The following is a 17863-nucleotide window of genomic DNA, read 5'->3' as shown; positions in this document are numbered from 1 at the left end:
GACTTTTTTTTTTTTTTTTTTTTTCAAGATTTATTTTATTGATTAATTGATTGATTGATTGATTGCTATGTTGGGTCTTCGTTTCTGTGCTAGGGCTTTCTCTAGTTGCGGCAAGTGGGGGCCACTCTTCATCACGGTGCGCGGGCCTCTCACTATCGAGGCCTCTCTTGTTGCGGAGCACAGGCTCCAGACGCGCAAGCTCAGTAGTAGAGGCCCTGGACTTTTACGGTGAAAATTAGTAGAGAGCAATTTTGTTGTAGTACCAATAAACAAACTCAAATATGGAAGATATAGTCTCCTTTCTCCTGAATTCTATTTAATGGAACAACTGGTTTAATGAAAGGACATAAAGGGAAAGACAGAGACTTTTTAGGGAGAGACGTCTACTTATAAGAATTTTGGGGCTTCCCTGGTGGCGCAGTGGTTGAGAATCTGCCTGCCAATGCAGGGCACACGGGTTCGAGCCCTGGTCTGGGAAGATCCCACATGCCGCGGAGCGACTAGGCCCGTGAGCCACAATTACTGAGCCTGCGCGTCTGGAGCCTGTGCTCCCCAACAAGAGAGGCCGCGACAGTGAAAGGCCCGTGCACCGCGATGATGAGTGGTCCCCACTTGCCGCAGCTGGAGAGAGCCCTCGCACAGAAACGAAGACCTAACACAGCCATAAATAAAATAAATAAATAATTTAAAAAAAAAAAAAAAGAATTTTGAAGCCTTATAGCAGTATTCTATTGTTATTTTGTCTGTCCAGTTTCACTTGGATACCTTTTTTTCATTTTCCCTCATAGAAGCATGACACAAAGGAGCCATGATGAGGGTAGGTTTGGGGCTCATAGCAAAGGATGGGGGAGGAAAAGCAAAAAGTTTGAAAGAGATTTTCTTGATGGGGCGATTAAAGCACGTCGTTGCACGGGGGAGATTGCCTAAATCGGTATTAACTGATTTGCTAAGGAAATTGAGGAGAAGGTGGAAGACCCAGTATTAGTGCCCTAGGCCCTTGAGCCAGGAAGAGAGAGAGGAGAGCCCACTATTTGGTCAGACAGTTCCCTCTCTAACCATAAGGTGGTGCCATCAGCCCAGACAGTCGGCCCCGAGGGGGCGTGGCTTGCAGGAGGAAGAGCTCTCCACGAGGAAGCCACGTTTTCCACTCTGGCTTTGGAACTCAGAAAGCCTGGACCAGACACCAAGTATCAACCTATGCGATACTGCCTCATCATCCAACAACTTCCCATCCTCCAAGGCCCCACCTGCTCCTACCTTCCCATCCTCCAAGAACACCTTTCTAGGCATAGCAACCCACATCAAGATTCCAACTAATTACTTCCCATTCCTCTCATCCATATCCTCCTTCACAGTGTCAGCACTGGGCCCCTGACCTTTTCCTAACTCCAAAAGGGAATCTAGTCTAAGAGCGTCCTGGAGTTTCATCCTTAAATGCCATCAGGATGTGAAAACAAGATCTCTGGTGAGCACAGATTTGTCACAAAGGCCCCACAACAAGGCCCCAGATGCCCTTGCCAGCTTTACCTTCCACTTGAATACCAAACTGGGCAACCCCTATTCCCGATACAAAACGCACCACATCTCCTCCGTTCATTTACCCCTGCTGGTCCTCCCTCCTGTGATACCCTCTGTTCCTTTTCTACTTGTTAGTATCCTCTCCCCTTTCAAAGTCTAACCCGAATTAACCTACTTACTGTTTGGATTTAACTGGTGGAGTTAGAGAGGAAAACTTGGGTGCCACGTATTAACCACAGAAGCCCCAGGATGTCACGAGGTGAGCCTGCCTCATCCTTTCCACTGCCAGTTGGGCCTTAAACTGAGAAGGAGGGTCTGTCCAGCCAAGACTCCCTGCTGAGCCTCAGGGCAATACCAGCTGGACCGTCCTTGCATCTCCCAAGTCTCAATTCCCACCTAGAGAGACACCAAAGCTGCAAGCACAATGCGTGGCCCAGTATCTATTCTCAATTCATGTTTCCTTTATAGTCATAATAATAATAATTACTATCATTATTACTGCCCCTTCCCCACTCCCTACTGTCACCAGCCGCAGTCTGCCAAACCAGGCCTGAGTTACAGAGCTAGAAGAAGGAACGAGGGGAGATCACAACACAGTCACGGGCCTGAGCTCCCCTCCCCACTTCCACCCCAGGCCTGTGGCCTAGACTGGTAATCCCAGGAAACTGCCTCCTGATTCTGCAGAATTTTCTCAGCCCTGATGGGATGAACTGGGGTGGGCATTCTTCTCTGGATGTTTGGCCCTGGCCAAGTGGCCTGAAGATCAAACTCTTAAGAACTGGTACCTGTAACTTGCAACACCTCAAATACAGCTAACTACTTTCCTTTTAGTTCTAAAGGGACAGGTGGCTCAGATTGGAGACAAGAATGTCCCCTGTGAGACTGGAGCAAAAAGCCCCAAGATGAATTTTTGTATATGCAGGTCCTCATGGTGGCAAAAGGCCATGCCCCAGCCCCGGGAGGCAGGAGCCCAGAGACCTCTATCTGCCTGGCCCCTGCTCCAGGTGGCCGAGAAGACTCAGAGAGTCTGCATCCAACAAAGGTCGGCTTGCTCCCACCCCCTGGACCTCTCCTATTTCCGTGGCTCAAAGAACCAAGAGACCGGATGCCCTGTTTAACGCCAATATTGCTCATGTTCTCACCTACTAAAAAGGCTCTCCAAGGAAAGAAAGCCTACCCAGGAAATTCAGAGGCTTACGGAGTTCGTGGGAGGCCAGACTGCTGCCGTTTCTTTGTTATGTTTTGTCTTTTCAGGATCTACAGGAGACGGTGTTTCATAAACTAATAAAGGAAGTTAACTACGCAAACAAAAGCAGGGTGGGAAATGCGAACCACCTATTTTAATGTACTTGTACGCCACCTCCTTCCCCCAAAGCTCTGAGGCTGCAAGAAGTAATTGTTATTGGAATCATGGGCATGAGTGGTCAGTTTCTTGCCACTGCTGCAGACTCGGACCTTCAAAGTGACCATTTCCTTGGGCTCTGAAATCGGGTGGGGATGGTGGACAGCAGGTCCCAGGCGCTGCAACCCCGGGGAGAGCCCACCCGACACCCCCCCCCCTTTCATTCCTCCCACCTCAAGGCCACTGGATGCGCTGGACAGCCGCGGCCAGAGGCGCCCACCCTGCCCCCACCCCCCTTCCTAACGCCCTCGTGCATCCGGAACCCTGGGAAGAGAGCTTTGGAAGCCGAACGGCGGCCGGAGGATGACCCGGCCCCAGCGTCTCCGCACCCCCTCCCCCAACCGTGTCACATGGCTGCCCCAACGAGGCTCGCAGTGCGCCCCGCCGCGGAGACCCAGGGCCGCGTCGCCACGGGCAGTGGGTGATGAAACCTCCCCGGCGCATTACCGCAGAGGGCAGGGAGCAGAGCGGGGCCGGGGCCGGGGCCGGGGCCGGGGCGGGGGGTGGCAGCTGGTACCCGGGCTCACCTGTTCTCCTGGAGGAGGATGGAGACGGCGGGGGAGGGGCGAGGGAGCGTCAAGCCGGGGTGAGTGGCGCGGCGCTCGCGTCCCCGCCCTCCCCCAGCCCTGCAAGCCCCCAGAGCAGCGCCGTCGGACTGACGGTGCCCGGAGCAGTTCCTGTCCCCAGCCCAGGCGCCGGGGAGACGTGAGCGTGCACACGTACACACACAGCGGGGGAAGAGGCGCTCCGAGCGGCGCCCAACTTTCTCCCTGCTTCCGCAGGCCGGGGGAGAAAGCGGTCGGGGGCAATCCAGCCCCGGCCGTGCTTGGGGAGGGAGCTCGAACAAGGAAGAGAGACGGAGAGAATTTCCTCGGGTTTTGTTTTTAGGGTTTGGGGAGAATTTTTTGACCTTTTCCATCCGATGAATGAAGAGTAAAGGGAACCAGAATGGGGTGGCGAGTAGCGCTTTGGGAAAATGGAAGAGTATGTTTGGAGACGCGTAAAGTTGCCTTTCAAGCTCCAGCCTCTGGGGCACGCGATGCGCCTCGGCGAGCTGACTCAGGGCTGCCTGGGCCTCCCAGCCCCCCACCTGGAAACGATGCAGGTCCAGTCAGTCACCTGGATCCCTGCAGCCCAGCCCGGAATCCGTCTGGACTGAGGGAGGGGCGAGCATCTGGCACCAAGTCCCACCAAAGAGGGGCGAAAAGAGGAAGATGGGGCAGTCGCTCAGGCTAAGTCCTATATCTAGTGCTCTGCTCCTATCTTAAATAGTTTGCGGTTTTGTTTTTTTTTTTTAATGCAAAGCGTCACAACGCCAGGAATTCCCATATGTGCCCAGTTTGGCCCCAGCATCACTGTATCCAGGAAGCTTCTCCAATCCTCGGGGCTGGGAATCTCAAGTGAATTCCAACAGGCAGAAAGAGGAAACTTTCCCAGCCCGATGCGGGTGTGATGCGAGTCAGGAGCCCGGGCGGACGCTGTCCCAGCGCAAACTGTCCCCTCTCGCCCTTCTTTAGCTGCAACCGGAGCTGGAATTCGCTTTTATTTTTTTAAGTCCGTTCGGCCATTGCCCTCGAGCACCCGCACACGCGCATGCATCTCCGGCCGCGCTCTCACACACTCACACACGCACGCAAACGCGTGGCCGCCGCCAGGTCTGCAACTTTGTCAGACGCTCCCAGCGGCGCTCGGCTTCCTCCCGTAGTAGTTGGGCACAGGCCACGCCTCCCGACCGTGTTGTCAAACGGGCGGGGGTCTCGGATTGGTCCAGCCGCCGGGACAACACCTGCTCGACTCCTTCATTCAAGTGACACCAGAGCGTCCAGGGATATTTGAGGCACCATCCCTGCCATTGCCGGGCACTCGCGGCGCCGCTAACGGCCTGGTCACATGCTCTCCAGAGAGCTACGGGAGGGCGCTGGGTAACCTCTATCCGAGCCGCGGCCGCAAGGAGGGAAAAGGCGAGCGAGGAGGAAGAGTGGGAGGAGGAGGGGAAGCGGCGAAGGAGGAGGAAGAGGAGGAGGGGAGCACAAAGAATCCAGGTCTCCGGGCGGGAGGTTTACACCAAGAACCATGTGTGCCGAGCGGCTGCGCCAGTTCGTGACCCTGGCTTTGGTGTTGGCTACCTTCGACCCGGCGCGAGGGACCGACGCCACCAATCCGCCCGAAGGTCCCCAAGACAGGGGATCCCAGCAGAAAGGCCGTCTGTCCTTGCAGAACACAGGTAAGTGCGTGCGCCCCAGCGGCGGGGAGCTGCTGGGAGAAGACACCCGGCACCCACGCAGAGCGCCCCGGGCGCTTCGCCCGGAACCGGGCGCCCACCCTGGGCCGCGCAAACTCTTGGGGTGGCGTAGGACGTGCAAAGGAAAGCGCGAGGCAAAGCGAGGTCCGCGCCGGGCTCCGCGCGCCCGGAATCCGCACGTGCTGGCAGGGTGATGAAATGGCTGGGGCAGGACTTGTTGCTGTCCTCCCTGGGTCGAGGGTAAATGAAGCAGCGCCTGACGCGGCCAGTGCCGGCTCCGGAGTCCCCGGTCCGGTTCAAAGCTCCCTGCTCCATCCTGACCGCCTTGCGGGAGGCACGGAGGGTCTCCGGAGCGGCGCTGCGCCCTGAACCCGGAGAACTTCTCTTCCCAGCCGGCCGGCCGCGGCAGGACCGCTTCTCCCCTTCCTCAAAAGATGCCCGACATCCGAGAACTTTGTAGGCGAGACAAACTGCATTTTGAACTTTCCCCTTAGGGGGCATTCCTTTCGGAACGGGTAGGGGCGGGTGGCGCAAAAGCGTACCTCTGCGGTGCTGCCGCCGTCCCCAGCTCCAGGGCAGGTCAGCAAGGGAAGAAATGGTGACACGGCCCGAACCGTGCGCCGCAGCTGCTCGACCGGCTCTCCGCTCACCCACAAGCTGCCGAGCACAGCCAGGCGTGCAGGGCTCGGGGCTGGCCCTTTTCCCAGCCTCCTGGAGAGGAAGAAAATCTGCCTACAGCTCCTTCGCTCTTCACGGCCCTCCCTTTATTTAGGGGGCCTGCGAACCCGGGGGCGGCGTGCGTGCGCTCACCGCACGAGCAGGAATGCACGAGTGCCCATTAGCGACGCCCGGAGCGAGTGAATCGCGGCCCTGCGCGCTCCTGGCCGGCGCGCCGGGGCCGCGCGTGGGGTCATCCGGGAGTCTCCCACCTCCATAGGCGGGTCCCAGCACCCGCGGCCCGCGCGCCGCTCATCCTAGGACCCTCGCCCACCCTCTCCTCAGGGAAAGTCCCAGAGCTTTCCCTGAGACTCGAACGTGATTTTCGCTAGGTGGTGACCCTCAATAAATACACGCCCCTCGTTCTCTCCGCAGATTTAATCTGAATGTGGATTATCTCCTCCGACCCCGCCCTTCTTCCAAAATATACTTTTCTGATGTAATTTTGTGGTTGGTTTAAGTCAAGGAATTGGGTAGGGGGAGGGAAGGAAGACAGACTTTGCGCGCGGCAGCCTGACAGTTAACTCCCTCTCAGCCTGTCCTTTCACAGAGACGAATTAGGGCCACATTCTGCGAAGGAGGGCAGCAAACTCCCGGGTCGCGGGAATTCTAGGGGATGAAGCGACAGCTCACCCCGGATCTCTGTTTAAAAGGAGCCTCTAACTGCGAAGGTTGCGTTTCTGCAGACTAGCCCCCATCTGACTCTATTCCTGAGCTTGCTTGCAAACCGCAGCTTCCCTAGCCTGGTATTTTTAATGCGGATGGTTTGGAGGCGCTGCCTTAATAGGAATTTTGTTTTGATTTTTAGATGTTGAATCATAAAGCTGAATTGAAACTGCTTTTTGGACGCTTTCATTTGGGGGTCAGGAAGGAAATGGCCTTGATTTAATAGCAGCAGCTCCATCCAAGTAGAGAAGGGTATTTCATTGATGAAGTACAGAAGGGAAAGAGCAAGCTAATCGGTTGAAATTTTATTTTTGTCTGTGGGTTTAGAAAGCTGAAATATCTTATGCTTTCAAACTAAGTATTCCCACAAATACTTTAATAAGATGAGAAGGATGAAAAATGGAGTGTTCAGACCTAACTTCAAATTGTGACTTTCGCAATGTAGGTTTGGCTAATTTTTTACAAATATTTACAAATACATTTTCATAAGTAGATTAAGTGATGAAATTTTCTTTCCCTGGTTTTTTAGATCCTGAAATAGTCACTTCTAACTTTTTTTCTTAAATTTTCTTTTAGTCATTACTTTTATTTCAACCCGCCTCTCTGCACTCCCCAGCATGGCTGAGAATTTTGTATATGATTGTATGTAATTCTCATTTTAGCGGAAATCCAGCACTGCTTGGTCAACGCTGGCGATGTGGGGTGTGGCGTGTTTGAATGTTTCGAGAACAACTCTTGTGAGATACGGGGCTTACATGGAATTTGCATGACTTTTCTGCACAACGCTGGAAAATTTGATGCCCAGGTAAAAAACCATATTGAGCGCCAAGAATGTTTTGTGTTAGCGTAGCGTGATCGAAATGTTCATTGGAGAGACTTGTTAACAGATTTTCTTAGCTGATCGTCATGGTGGGTTTTAGCACTTGCCAGAGACCTTCTAGGTGAACAGCAGGATGCCAGTGACTCCCCACTCCACTCCTGGCGTTCAGCTTTCTGGACCTGTCATGTAGGCTAAATCTTTCTCCACTCTTCAACTGTGTCTCCACACACAGAGTGGAACGGACACCAAGTTGAACACTTATCTGAGGATTCTTAGCAGAGAAGACAAAAGTCATAATAAATAATAAACACCTTCGAAGGGACACCTAAGGATGTCTGGCTACCCAGAACCCGGTCTGCAAGGCCCATCACATTTAGGAGCAGTACGTTGAGGGGGGAAGGGCAGGGACTCCAACTGACCATGCCGAAAGCTATTTTCAAGAATAAAAGAGACACAAAATTTGTAGAAATTCATCATGTCCTAGAGGGCATGTGGGGGACTTCCCTGGTGGCGCAGTGGTTAAGAATCCACCTGCCAATGCAGGGGACACGGGTTCAATCCCTGGTCAGGGAAGATCCCACATGCCGCGGAGCAACTAAGCCCGTGCGCCGCAGCTACTGAGCCTGCGCTCTGGAGCCCGTGCTCCACAACAAGAGAAGCCACCGCAATGAGACGCCCGCGCACCGCATCGAAGAGTAGCCCCCGCTCGCCGCAACTAGAGAAAGCCCACGCGCAGCAACGAAGACCCAACACAGCCAAGAATAAATAAATAAATAAATAAATAAATAAATAAATAAATAAATAAATAAATAAATTAGAGGGCATGGGGGCAGGCAGCATGGATAAATCAGGGCCTCCAGAAGAGCAGACTTTTCTCCCTCCTAAGTAGCAGATCCTCCTTTCCCAACCTGAGAAGTCGGAACCCTGAATGAGTCCTGCTCTATATAATAAATATAGTCAGGGCCTGACCCACTTCAGTTATCCCAGGGTCCCCAGGGTAAAGCCCAGTTGCTGTGTGGGCAGGAAAAGAACCCAACAAGCAACTTTATGGCTCCAGTACCCACGATCCAAACACATTTCAGATGGAGTGGAGCATTAGGCTCATCTCCTTCATGTCCTCCCCAGCCCGTAGATGCACTATGAAGTACCCTGCAGTGGTTACAGACTTCCTCTCCCAATTCATTGGAGAGCCATGACAGTGTTTGGATGAGGCCAACAGTTTAGGTGTGATTTATGAACATCACCAGTCACCCTGTACTGACATCCTGTAGAGAGCCTGACAAAGCAACGCCTGGGAACCAGAAAGCAATGTGACAGGGCTGGCAGCCTCCGCTACAGAGGATGTGGGGTGGCAGCAGGGGAAACAGAAACCGGGGAAGGAAAGAGGAATAGAACGTTTGAACTCCTTGAGACTCCCTAATACAGCATCCCTTCTGGATTAACTGGAATTAGGAAACGTAATAGGAAATCCGGAGGAAAGATGTGTATTTCAGGGCAATCCCACAGGATGTCAGGGAAGAATACCAGAGCATATTACTGCAGCCCGCGCATACATTAATCTTCCCTTTTTTTCTCAACCAACAGCAGCGTGTTCTCAAGTCAGAAGCATCCCTTTCAAGTCAGATCTCAGCCCATAACTACTTGATAAAGTGGCACACCCTACCCTCCATCCTATTTGGCTCCCACTGGAGAGTCAGAGGAAAGGGGGCTATGGGGAGGTGGTTTTTCAGTGATCAGACACTATCTGTAGACATTTCAACTGCTTCTAAAGGAGAGAACTGAAATAAACATGCTGGCTGGCTTCCCACTTCCAACCTAAACCCATTTACTTTCTCAACTCCGGTACGTCCGGGCCTGTCTAAAAACAGGGGGTGACCTCTCCAACGACAGCTTGTTTCTATAGTAAGTGGGGTGTGGGGATCCCTGGGTAGGTATCCCACAGTGCCTCTCTGCCCCGGGAGGTTGATAAGGGAGCTGCCGGCCCGGGCTCGCCTCCACACCCCGAACAGCTGTCTCCTTTCTAGGATAAGAGCAATCTAATGGGGTTGCCAGGAAAGAGAACTGTAGGCCAGATGTATGCCTGGCTGCCTTCGCCACTCAGAGGCCGGGAGCATGGGGGAGGGGCTGTCAGTTGGGCAGTTCAGGCTCCAGATGCTGCCAGGCAGTGTGCCAGGCGGGCCTTTTAGAGGCAATAACCCTAACAGTTTAAAGGAGTCGAATTGCTTTCAAAAAGGAAAAGAATGCTCCTCCTTAAAGGCTAGGAGGAGGCAAGAGAGAGTATGGGTTGGGGGTGGCAGGAGGCACTGAGACAGAGAAGGGAGGCCCAGCTAGCACCCGATCTTGACATCACTAGAAGGAGCAAGGAAAGATGTGAGATTTGGACAAGCAGGCACTTTCTACTTGAGAAAAACTCTTGCTGGGCACCACCAAGGAGTTCTGGATTTATGCCTGGCCAAATTCCCCTTTGTGTTCCAGAAGCGTTGCCACCAAACGGCCAACAGTGGGCCACCTTGAGGATGGAGGGCCATGGGAGGCCCAGGACCAGGAAGGCTAGCAGAGCAGGTCAGGAGGAAGGAGGCCGATGCGTTTGTCTCCCAAGTAACATCCTTTGGGGCCAGATGCGGGGGTATCACGTCACTCTGGACGGACCTCCTGATGTAGCCTCAGCCTGTCACCTGCAAGGGTGTCCGTGTGTGGCAGGGCCTTGGAGTTCAGTTGTCAGAAGAATCCCTTGTAAGCCCAAAAAGGGTAAAAAAGTCGAAGTGTGTAACAAGGACTGGTCTCTTCCGCCCCCCCCCCCCCCCTCCGCTGTCCCCTCTGCTCTCAGGGCAAGTCCTTCATCAAAGATGCCTTGAAGTGTAAGGCCCACGCTCTGCGGCACAGATTCAGCTGCATAAGCCGGAAGTGCCCAGCCATCAAGGAGATGGTGTTCCAGTTACAGCGGGAATGCTACCTCAAGCACGACCTGTGCTCTGCCGCCCAGGAGAACACCCGGGTGATAGTGGAGATGATCCACTTCAAGGACTTACTGCTGCACGAGTGAGTGCTGCCCTCTGGGGGCGGGGAGGGGGAAGGGAATGGTGCAACTAGGATAGAGGAAGGGGAGGCCCGCTGGGGCTGGAGGAGAGTCTCCCTCGGTTTGAGGGGCTGGCTTGTAGAGGCTGAACTCTCCTGACAAACTGGGAAGGTTGTGGTTTACCTCAGAAGGCGGCGCACTGACTCCCTGGGAGTCCCCTTACCAGCTGGCCTTCAGGAAAAGCAAAAGAAATTGCCACCATCGGTTTCGAAATCCTAAGCAGTAGCCACAGGAAATCTTTTCACCGAGCATGAGATGTGTAGAACTCGGAAATACCTTTCGTCTTCCCCTCAGCCAAGATCCCAACGGTGCTGAGTGTTCCAAGTAGCCATGTAGGCGCCCCGGCAGACGGCCGAGAGCTGATCATATATATTGAGCATGTACTAAGTGCCAGGTATTGTGCTAAGGGCTTCATAGGAATTTTTCACTTGATCCACATGACAGCGCCGTGAGCTAGGTACCATTCTCATCTCCACTTTACAGATGAGAAAACTGAGGTTCACTGCGGTAAAGGTCGCACAGACAATGAAAGGCAAAGCCAGGATAAGGAGCCAGGCGGTCCGGCTCCAGGACTTACACTCTTACATGCCAATAGCTTTTTTTCCTGCCTCCATAAGCTCTCCTTCCCTTTAGAAGGTCCAATTCACCTTCTCTAACATTAACGCCCTCCCAGAGAAAATACAAAAGAAATGACGAAAACTTTAATCAGCTAAACACCTTTATGCCAAAGTGAGGAAATAGGAACGTACTTATTGGAAGACTTGCAATTCGATCATAAACCCAGGACATCTCCTTCCTTAAAAAACATCCCTATAGGATCCTAAATTTTGAGGAGTAGTAAAACATGTGGGTACGTCGTTGCTCCTAACACAGTAGCCCCTGAAGGTTACAATGGCGCCTTCCTTGGGAACTTAGAGCAGAAAGTAAGCTACTAGCCAAGCAGTCCAGTACAAGTCATAGCACTGTTAGTCTTTACACAGTGACTCATTGAGCCAAATCAGTACAATTTTATGAACTCTTGCTCCTTAGTTTGTGCCATGGCCTCCCTCAGCTATGTCGCTAAACAGGCCACTCCCCACCCCCACATACACCACTTAGATCACAGAGGACGGCAACCGTCGCCTGTCACTTTCCACTTGATTATGAGGCTCTAGGTATCTTGCAGCACCCCTTGGTGCAGTGTTAGAATTATAAGATTCACCATGAATCTCTGCCGGCAGCTCTTGCCAAGAGCAAACCGATGTGGCTTTTCCTTGAGTTACACTAACGCCTGATAAAATATTTTCTATTCTTCCAAATCCCTATAGAAAAACAAAGCAACAATAACATCAACAACAATAGCAATAACAATAACTATCATTTTCTGAGTGGGCCAGGCCCTTTGGCCAGAGACTTTACCTGGATTATCTCATTTACCTTTCCCAACAGTGCTACAAGCCAGAGAATACTGTCCTCATATAACAGAGGAAGAAAGTGAAGCTAAGAGGTTAAAGGTCTTACTCTGAGGTTCAATTCCTACTTTTTAACTTGGGAATTGGTGATTCTGAAGCCAGTTGTCGGGAATAGACCTCAAACCTCCTTGTAACCTAGGCTGCGTTCTCCCCCCTAGACCGGCTAAAGGCTCAGTGGTCCCCAAATGTGGCAGGATTTTTCCCTTTTCTCAGAAACAGCCCCATTCCACCAGCAGAGCACTGTGAAATTTCCTTCCTTCAAGGTGCCCCTGCAAGAGGCAGACACCCCATGGCTGAGAAACTCATGAAGTTCATTTGTCCTCAGCCCACTGTCATCCTTTAGAGATAGTTTGTTGGCCTCAAGAATGGATGACGGGGCACTAGTTTTTAATTCTACGGTACGTTCTTGGAGCCAAGAAGACTTTGTCTTTCTGGAGAAACGTCTTCCGTGGGGAAACTGAAGGTTTTGAGGTTTTTCGCCACCCTCCCCACCTTGAATTTAAGGAGAGGTAAAGTACTGTGGCTTTCTGACATCTCCTCTACGGAAACATGGTCCATGGGGCCACGGGACCCTTACTTCCAAAGGACTCCTTACATCATTTAGAGCCAACACATAGCCCCCACCCAGGCCTGCTCTGGAAATGCTGGTGGTCCATCCCGAAAGCAAACCTGGGGCATTTTCTTAAATTCTCAGTGTGACTGTGTACAAGTCATCTTGCCTCCTGCTAAGCCGGCACCTCTGGCTCCCCACAGATCCCCACTACCTCCCCTCCTGAAGCCACGACTACACGCTGCGGCAACTAGTACTTCAAGCTGAACTGACGTTTTTGTTTTTTAACTATCTTAACTGATTTGGGCACCAAAGATCCCATCAGTCCCCCAAACATCAAGAAGACCATTTAAGAATGTGTGACGTTGGCCACAGATAAGAAAATGAAAACTGAATTTGCTCTTCCCTCTACAGAGGAGGAAATCACAGTCACTCCAGAATCCACGTCTCCCCCATCCCTCAACCTGGTCCTCACCCACCCCAAAACACGTTCAGTTAAAGGGGCTTCCTTCAAACTCTCCACTCCCCTCTGCTCCCCTCACCCCTTCCCATCCCACTTCCTCCCTATCAACCGCTTGGCCACCACGCACCCTGTCACTGAGTGCTGGCAGCCTCCAGGCACGTCCCGCTCCAAGTATTTTAAAAAATCTTTTAGCCTTGCTGACGCCCAGTGGAGAGAGCTGGGCTTTGTCATTAGACACGGGCTGAGCTAGCAGCCGGAGAAGGCACCATGCCAGCTCGGAACAAGCTTAGATGAACACACAGCCCTCCCCACAGTTCACAGCTTTCTCCTCAGCCGACAGCGCTGAGGGCACAAGAGAGCGTGGGCCAGTCCAGCCTTCCGGGACCGCCTCGGGATTCGGAGAGCTCCTCTGGTGGGCAGGACGCCCTGGCGAAGGAGGCCAAGAGGCAGTCTGTGCATTCCCAAGAGGCCCCTCCCCTTACCCTGGGGAAAGAAACGTGAAGAAGAGCATCCCCAAAGGACAGATGCTCAGCCTGCGCGATTTGCCCATCTAGCCCCAGGGGGTGGCAGGTAGGATCAGATGCTAAAATCCCGATGCTGCTCTAGCAGACATACTCGGTGACCCTGACCTCCCTGAGGCAGTCAGTTGCTAGTTTTCAAAAGATGGAAGGAAACAGACATGCAGGGAGCATTTCCCTTGTGTTGCCCCATGCCCTCGTCTCTTAACTCAAGCAGACACGGGTCACCGCTGTCCTTGTCACGGTTAGGGGCCTGCCTTAGAGAGTTTCAGCACCCTGCCCATCAGCCGTGCCCAGACTCTCTGACTCTGAAGGCATCAAGTAGGCCTTAAAAGGCAGCTTGATCTCTATCAGCCAGAACAGTCCTCCTCTCTACTCTCAGCCCAGCCCCAGGCCTTCCCAGCCCAGAAGCTTCCAAAGCCACATTTTCCCCCCGCCTCGTCTCCTTTTTTATATCGATGAAATGAGGACAGTTCACTCAATTACAACTTGAGGACTAATTCATAAAAATGGCAGTAAACTACTTCACAAGTCTCAAAACACAATCTGCTCTTCCTGCTTGGCGACAACTGTCAACTTGCGGAGAAAAGATTAAATGCGCTATCATGCAGCCCCCCAGGTGGTCCAGGCTCACAGAGGAAAAAATTCTCGTTCTTCTTCTTACAAATGATCTCACGTTCCAGAGTGATTTCCTGCCCAAAGGGACGGCCCAGAGCTTCAATGTTCATGATCAGAGATACCCAGAAATTCTGCCAGTGAGGACTGCTTAAGAAAGCTGGTTAGCCACATGGAACACTCCATGCCCCTCTCCCACCTCGGGGATCTTAAAAGGCCAGTGAGATGTAAGAAAGGCTCAGTGAGTGGGCCAGGAGGGCCCATTGCCTGGGGGTACCTTTTGCCAGATGGGCCCCAACATATAAGAAGCTGGCACACTGCTCCAGCTTTCTGCACACACCTCCCACCCACAGGAGGAAGGTTTGCATGACGTGGTCATCCAGCACTTTCCTAAAGAACAACCCGGGGCAGCTGGGATGGCCTGAGCAACTGGCCCTCCCCTTGGGATCCCAGCGTGCTTATTTCACAGACAGCTGGCTCTCGTCCCAAGCACGTAGAGCCCTCTCAGCCAGCTCTCCCCTCCCTCATCTCCCGTTGTGGGGAAGCCCAGATTGGAAGCATAGAGAGGCTTAGACAGCCACTCCCCCACCTCAGCCTCTGCTACCAAGGAGGGGAAGAGCTCTGTGGGAACTCACATCCCCCCACCCTTCTCTGCCTGTTCCGGACTCCTCCAGATACAGAGGAGAGTGCATCCAGAAACTTCCCAAAACACCCTTTATCACTATGAGCCCAAACCGGGGGCAAACACAGACCATGGGTAGGATGGTTTCTTGGGAGCCTCACTTACAAGGCTCACCTAGGAGAAGGACACCCCGTGCAAAGCCAGCCAACCTCGCTTCCCTGCCATAAAGACTCCTCAGTTTGGTATTTAAGGCCCTTCACCATTTGCCTAAGTATCCCACTGGCTCCAAGACCCATCTCCACTCCCGCTAAAATCCTCCTAGCTAGCACACCCTAAACAGACCCGGAGCTCCCCTGCCCTCTTATTCACACAGCTGGCGTTCTTGCCCACCCCCCCTCCCCAGAGATTCTTCCTAGACTTCTAGCATATGCACCTGTGAATTGTCACTGGCCCTTTTTTTTGTGCATGGCATGCAGGATCTTAGTTCCCCAGCCAGGGATCGAACCCGGTCCCCTGCAGTGGAAGCGCGGCTTCCTAACCACAGGACCACCAGGGAAGTCCCTCACTGGCCCTTTTCCTTGTGGTAGGCTCTCTCCCCAGCCTCCAATTCTCTCCAATGCCTGGCACGGAGCCCGGTACGTAATGGCCACTCAGTCAATGTTGGTTGAGACCAGTACTCCAAAGAATATGGGTAAAGGCTTCAGGTAGTTCCAGAAAGATCTTCCACCAAACCAAACCCAAGCCGAGCGTTTGGTCACATCCCTCTCCCCTGGTATATCGGTCCTGCCCTCTGCAGGCGTACTGCATCCTGGGTCTCTCTCTCAATCTCCAGACCCTACGTGGACCTGGTGAACCTGCTGCTGACCTGTGGGGAGGAGGTGAAGGAGGCCATCACGCACAGCGTCCAGGCTCAGTGTGAGCAGAACTGGGGAAGTCTGTGCTCCATCTTGAGTTTCTGCACCTCGGCCATCCAGAGGCCTCCCACGGCGCCTCCCGAGCGCCAGCTCCAGGGCCACAGGGCCAAGGTCTCCAGGGGCCACCACGGCGAAGCAGGTCACCACCTCTCGGAGCCCAGCAGTCAGGAGACCCGCCGAGGTGCCAAGGGCGAGCGAGGTAGCAAGAGCCACGCAAATGCCCACACCCGGGGTAGAGCGGCCGGCCACGGGGCCCAGGGAACTTCTGGAAGCAGCGAGTGGGAGGATGAACAGTCTGAGTATTCTGATATCCGGAGGTGAAACGAAAGGCCCGGCCGGGAAATCTTTCCTCCACGCCGTCCATTTTCTTCTCTCTGGACATTCCAAAACATTTGCCATTAAAGAGGGGGGATGTCACACGCAGGATTTGATGGGGATTGCGGACTTGATGGAGGTGTATGTTAGCGGCATGAACAGGTGAAGCGGAGACTCCCTGGGCAGCAGCGAGGGCTCGGTTGTGCCCGCTGGGTCCCGCACCTGCACATCCCGAAGGGAGGGAGCCAGCCGGCGTCCTCATTGCAACTTTGCCTTCTTTCCATCCGCGGAGCCCCTGGGCGGCAGCCTGCGGTTCCCTCTGCTGTGGGAGGCGATGGGGAGGGGCGGGGGTGACCCCCGGGGCTGGGTCGCGGCCCAGACCGCAGCTTCTGGTGCTGTCTTGGTGGAGGGCAGCTGGATTCCGGTGCAGGAGTGGGTGTGAAGATCTCCCTGGGAATCAGGAGAAGGGTGGAGAGGAAGCAGGGGCCGTGTGGGTGCTTGGTGCCAAACCAAATCCAGTTTCTTGCATGGGACCTTGAGGTTTGGAGCAACTTGGGAAGGGGCGGGTGAGGGTTCTAAGTGTAATTTCTGAGCCATTGTTCTGTCTGGGGCACCCTGTCCGAGGGAGTGGCCCCTGTGTGTTTGTATTTTAACCACTGCTTCAAGTCTCGATTTCACTTTTTTTTTTTATTTATCCAGTTACATCTCCATATCTGTCGTCTAAATAAATAGCTTTCAAACAAAGCAACTGGGTCATTAAAACCAGCTCAAGGGAAAACAAAAAACAACCCATCTTTGGGGGCTGAATTGTTTTTAGTGCTATTTTAAAAGGAATCAAAGAGCAGTGTAGCCGCACATCTGACTGCCTGACGTGGGCTCATTGCCACTTAGGGCAAAGCCACACCTGGAGGAAAATGCACACAGGAGGAGTGCATTTGACAGATTTCCTTTTGCATTTCGGTATCTCACCCTGACCCTCAGCCGAGACAGATAAAGCACCGTACCCTGGATTCCATGAGGCCAAGTTGGAAAGCTGGCCTCTCCGTGCTGGAGGATGGAAAAGGGGAACACAGAAGGACTACTCAGTAATTTTCACCAAGGAATGCCGACCTTTTGCATAAATGGAGGAGACTGCTGAAAATCGCTGAGGGACGAGATTTCCCAGATCCAGATTGAAAATTTAGCAATAAGAAAAGGAGTCAGAGTAAACAAAAGAAAGGCAGAGAGGAGAGACAGAAGTAAAGATACAGGGAGAAGATTAGAACAGAAAGCGTCAGCAGTGGATGTCTTGTGGCTACTGAAGAGGTTTCAGAGATAGGCCTTTACTTCTCTTTCCCAACAGGCTGCAAATTAAACCTTATCCTTTCTTGCAGCCAGTACTCAGACAGGAGCCCAGTATTGCAAACAATGGATGGATGTGCTGGGCCAGGTCCTTCTAGAGCAGGGGTCGGCAAACCTTCTCTGTAAAGGTCCAGATAGGGAATACACTATTTTCGGTTTGGCGCGTTGTGTGGTTTCTGTTGCAGCTACTCAACTAAGCCTTTGTCGCCTGAAAGCAGACATACGTAGACAGCACATACCAAATAGGCTTGGCTCCACGCCATTAAAATTTGATTTAACAGGGACCCAACTGGATTCGGCACTTGGGCCTGAGTTTGCTGACTGCTGTTCTAGTGGCTGAGCAAAAAAGTATGCATCTTCCATTTACAACAGCTCATAGCTTTCCCTGAAAGCAACCTGAGGCCAGAGATAAAGAAGCTAAATTTATCTACTCGAAAATGATTTGTTCCACAGAATGCCCTTACCCAAAGCACAGCTAGTGTTTATATAACCCAAATCCAATCTCATTGCTGCCAGGACATGGTGTCGGAGCGTCATTTCTCCAATCTTTCACGATCCATGTTGGAAAGAAACCATTTGGGTGTCGGGGGAGGGAGACAAAAGGCTGGGAGAAGCACCTAGAGAGAGCTGGAG

General features: G+C 52.9%; 1 protein-coding gene and 1 long non-coding RNA gene across 7 annotated transcripts in view; one reads left to right on the top strand and one right to left on the bottom strand.

Moving 5' to 3' along the window:
• The window catches only part of LOC137759763 (uncharacterized), a 144520-nt gene extending 139736 nt beyond the window's left edge, over window positions 1–4784 (bottom strand). Inside the window, exon 1 of one of the 6 annotated variants that reach the window (XR_011073144.1) lies at window positions 3448–4784. This is a non-coding gene — a long non-coding RNA (uncharacterized lncRNA). The remainder of the gene's footprint in view (window positions 1–3447) is intronic. The other 5 variants (XR_011073146.1, XR_011073142.1, XR_011073145.1 and 2 more) reach the window with 5 other exon arrangements.
• On the top strand, window positions 3652–16633 carry STC2 (stanniocalcin 2). The gene is made up of 4 exons (XM_068536375.1): window positions 3652–5144; window positions 7208–7350; window positions 10193–10404; window positions 15493–16633. Exons 1-4 carry the CDS (start codon window positions 4994–4996, stop codon window positions 15893–15895), a joined length of 909 nt encoding a protein of 302 aa, XP_068392476.1. The 5' UTR covers window positions 3652–4993; the 3' UTR covers window positions 15896–16633.
• Window positions 16634–17863: the final 1230 nt, after the last annotated feature.

This window comes from Eschrichtius robustus, chromosome 2 (genome assembly GCF_028021215.1).
Source record: "Eschrichtius robustus isolate mEscRob2 chromosome 2, mEscRob2.pri, whole genome shotgun sequence".
Taxonomy (NCBI): domain Eukaryota; kingdom Metazoa; phylum Chordata; class Mammalia; order Artiodactyla; family Eschrichtiidae; genus Eschrichtius; species Eschrichtius robustus.
This window is presented reverse-complemented; position numbering and strand designations above follow the sequence as displayed.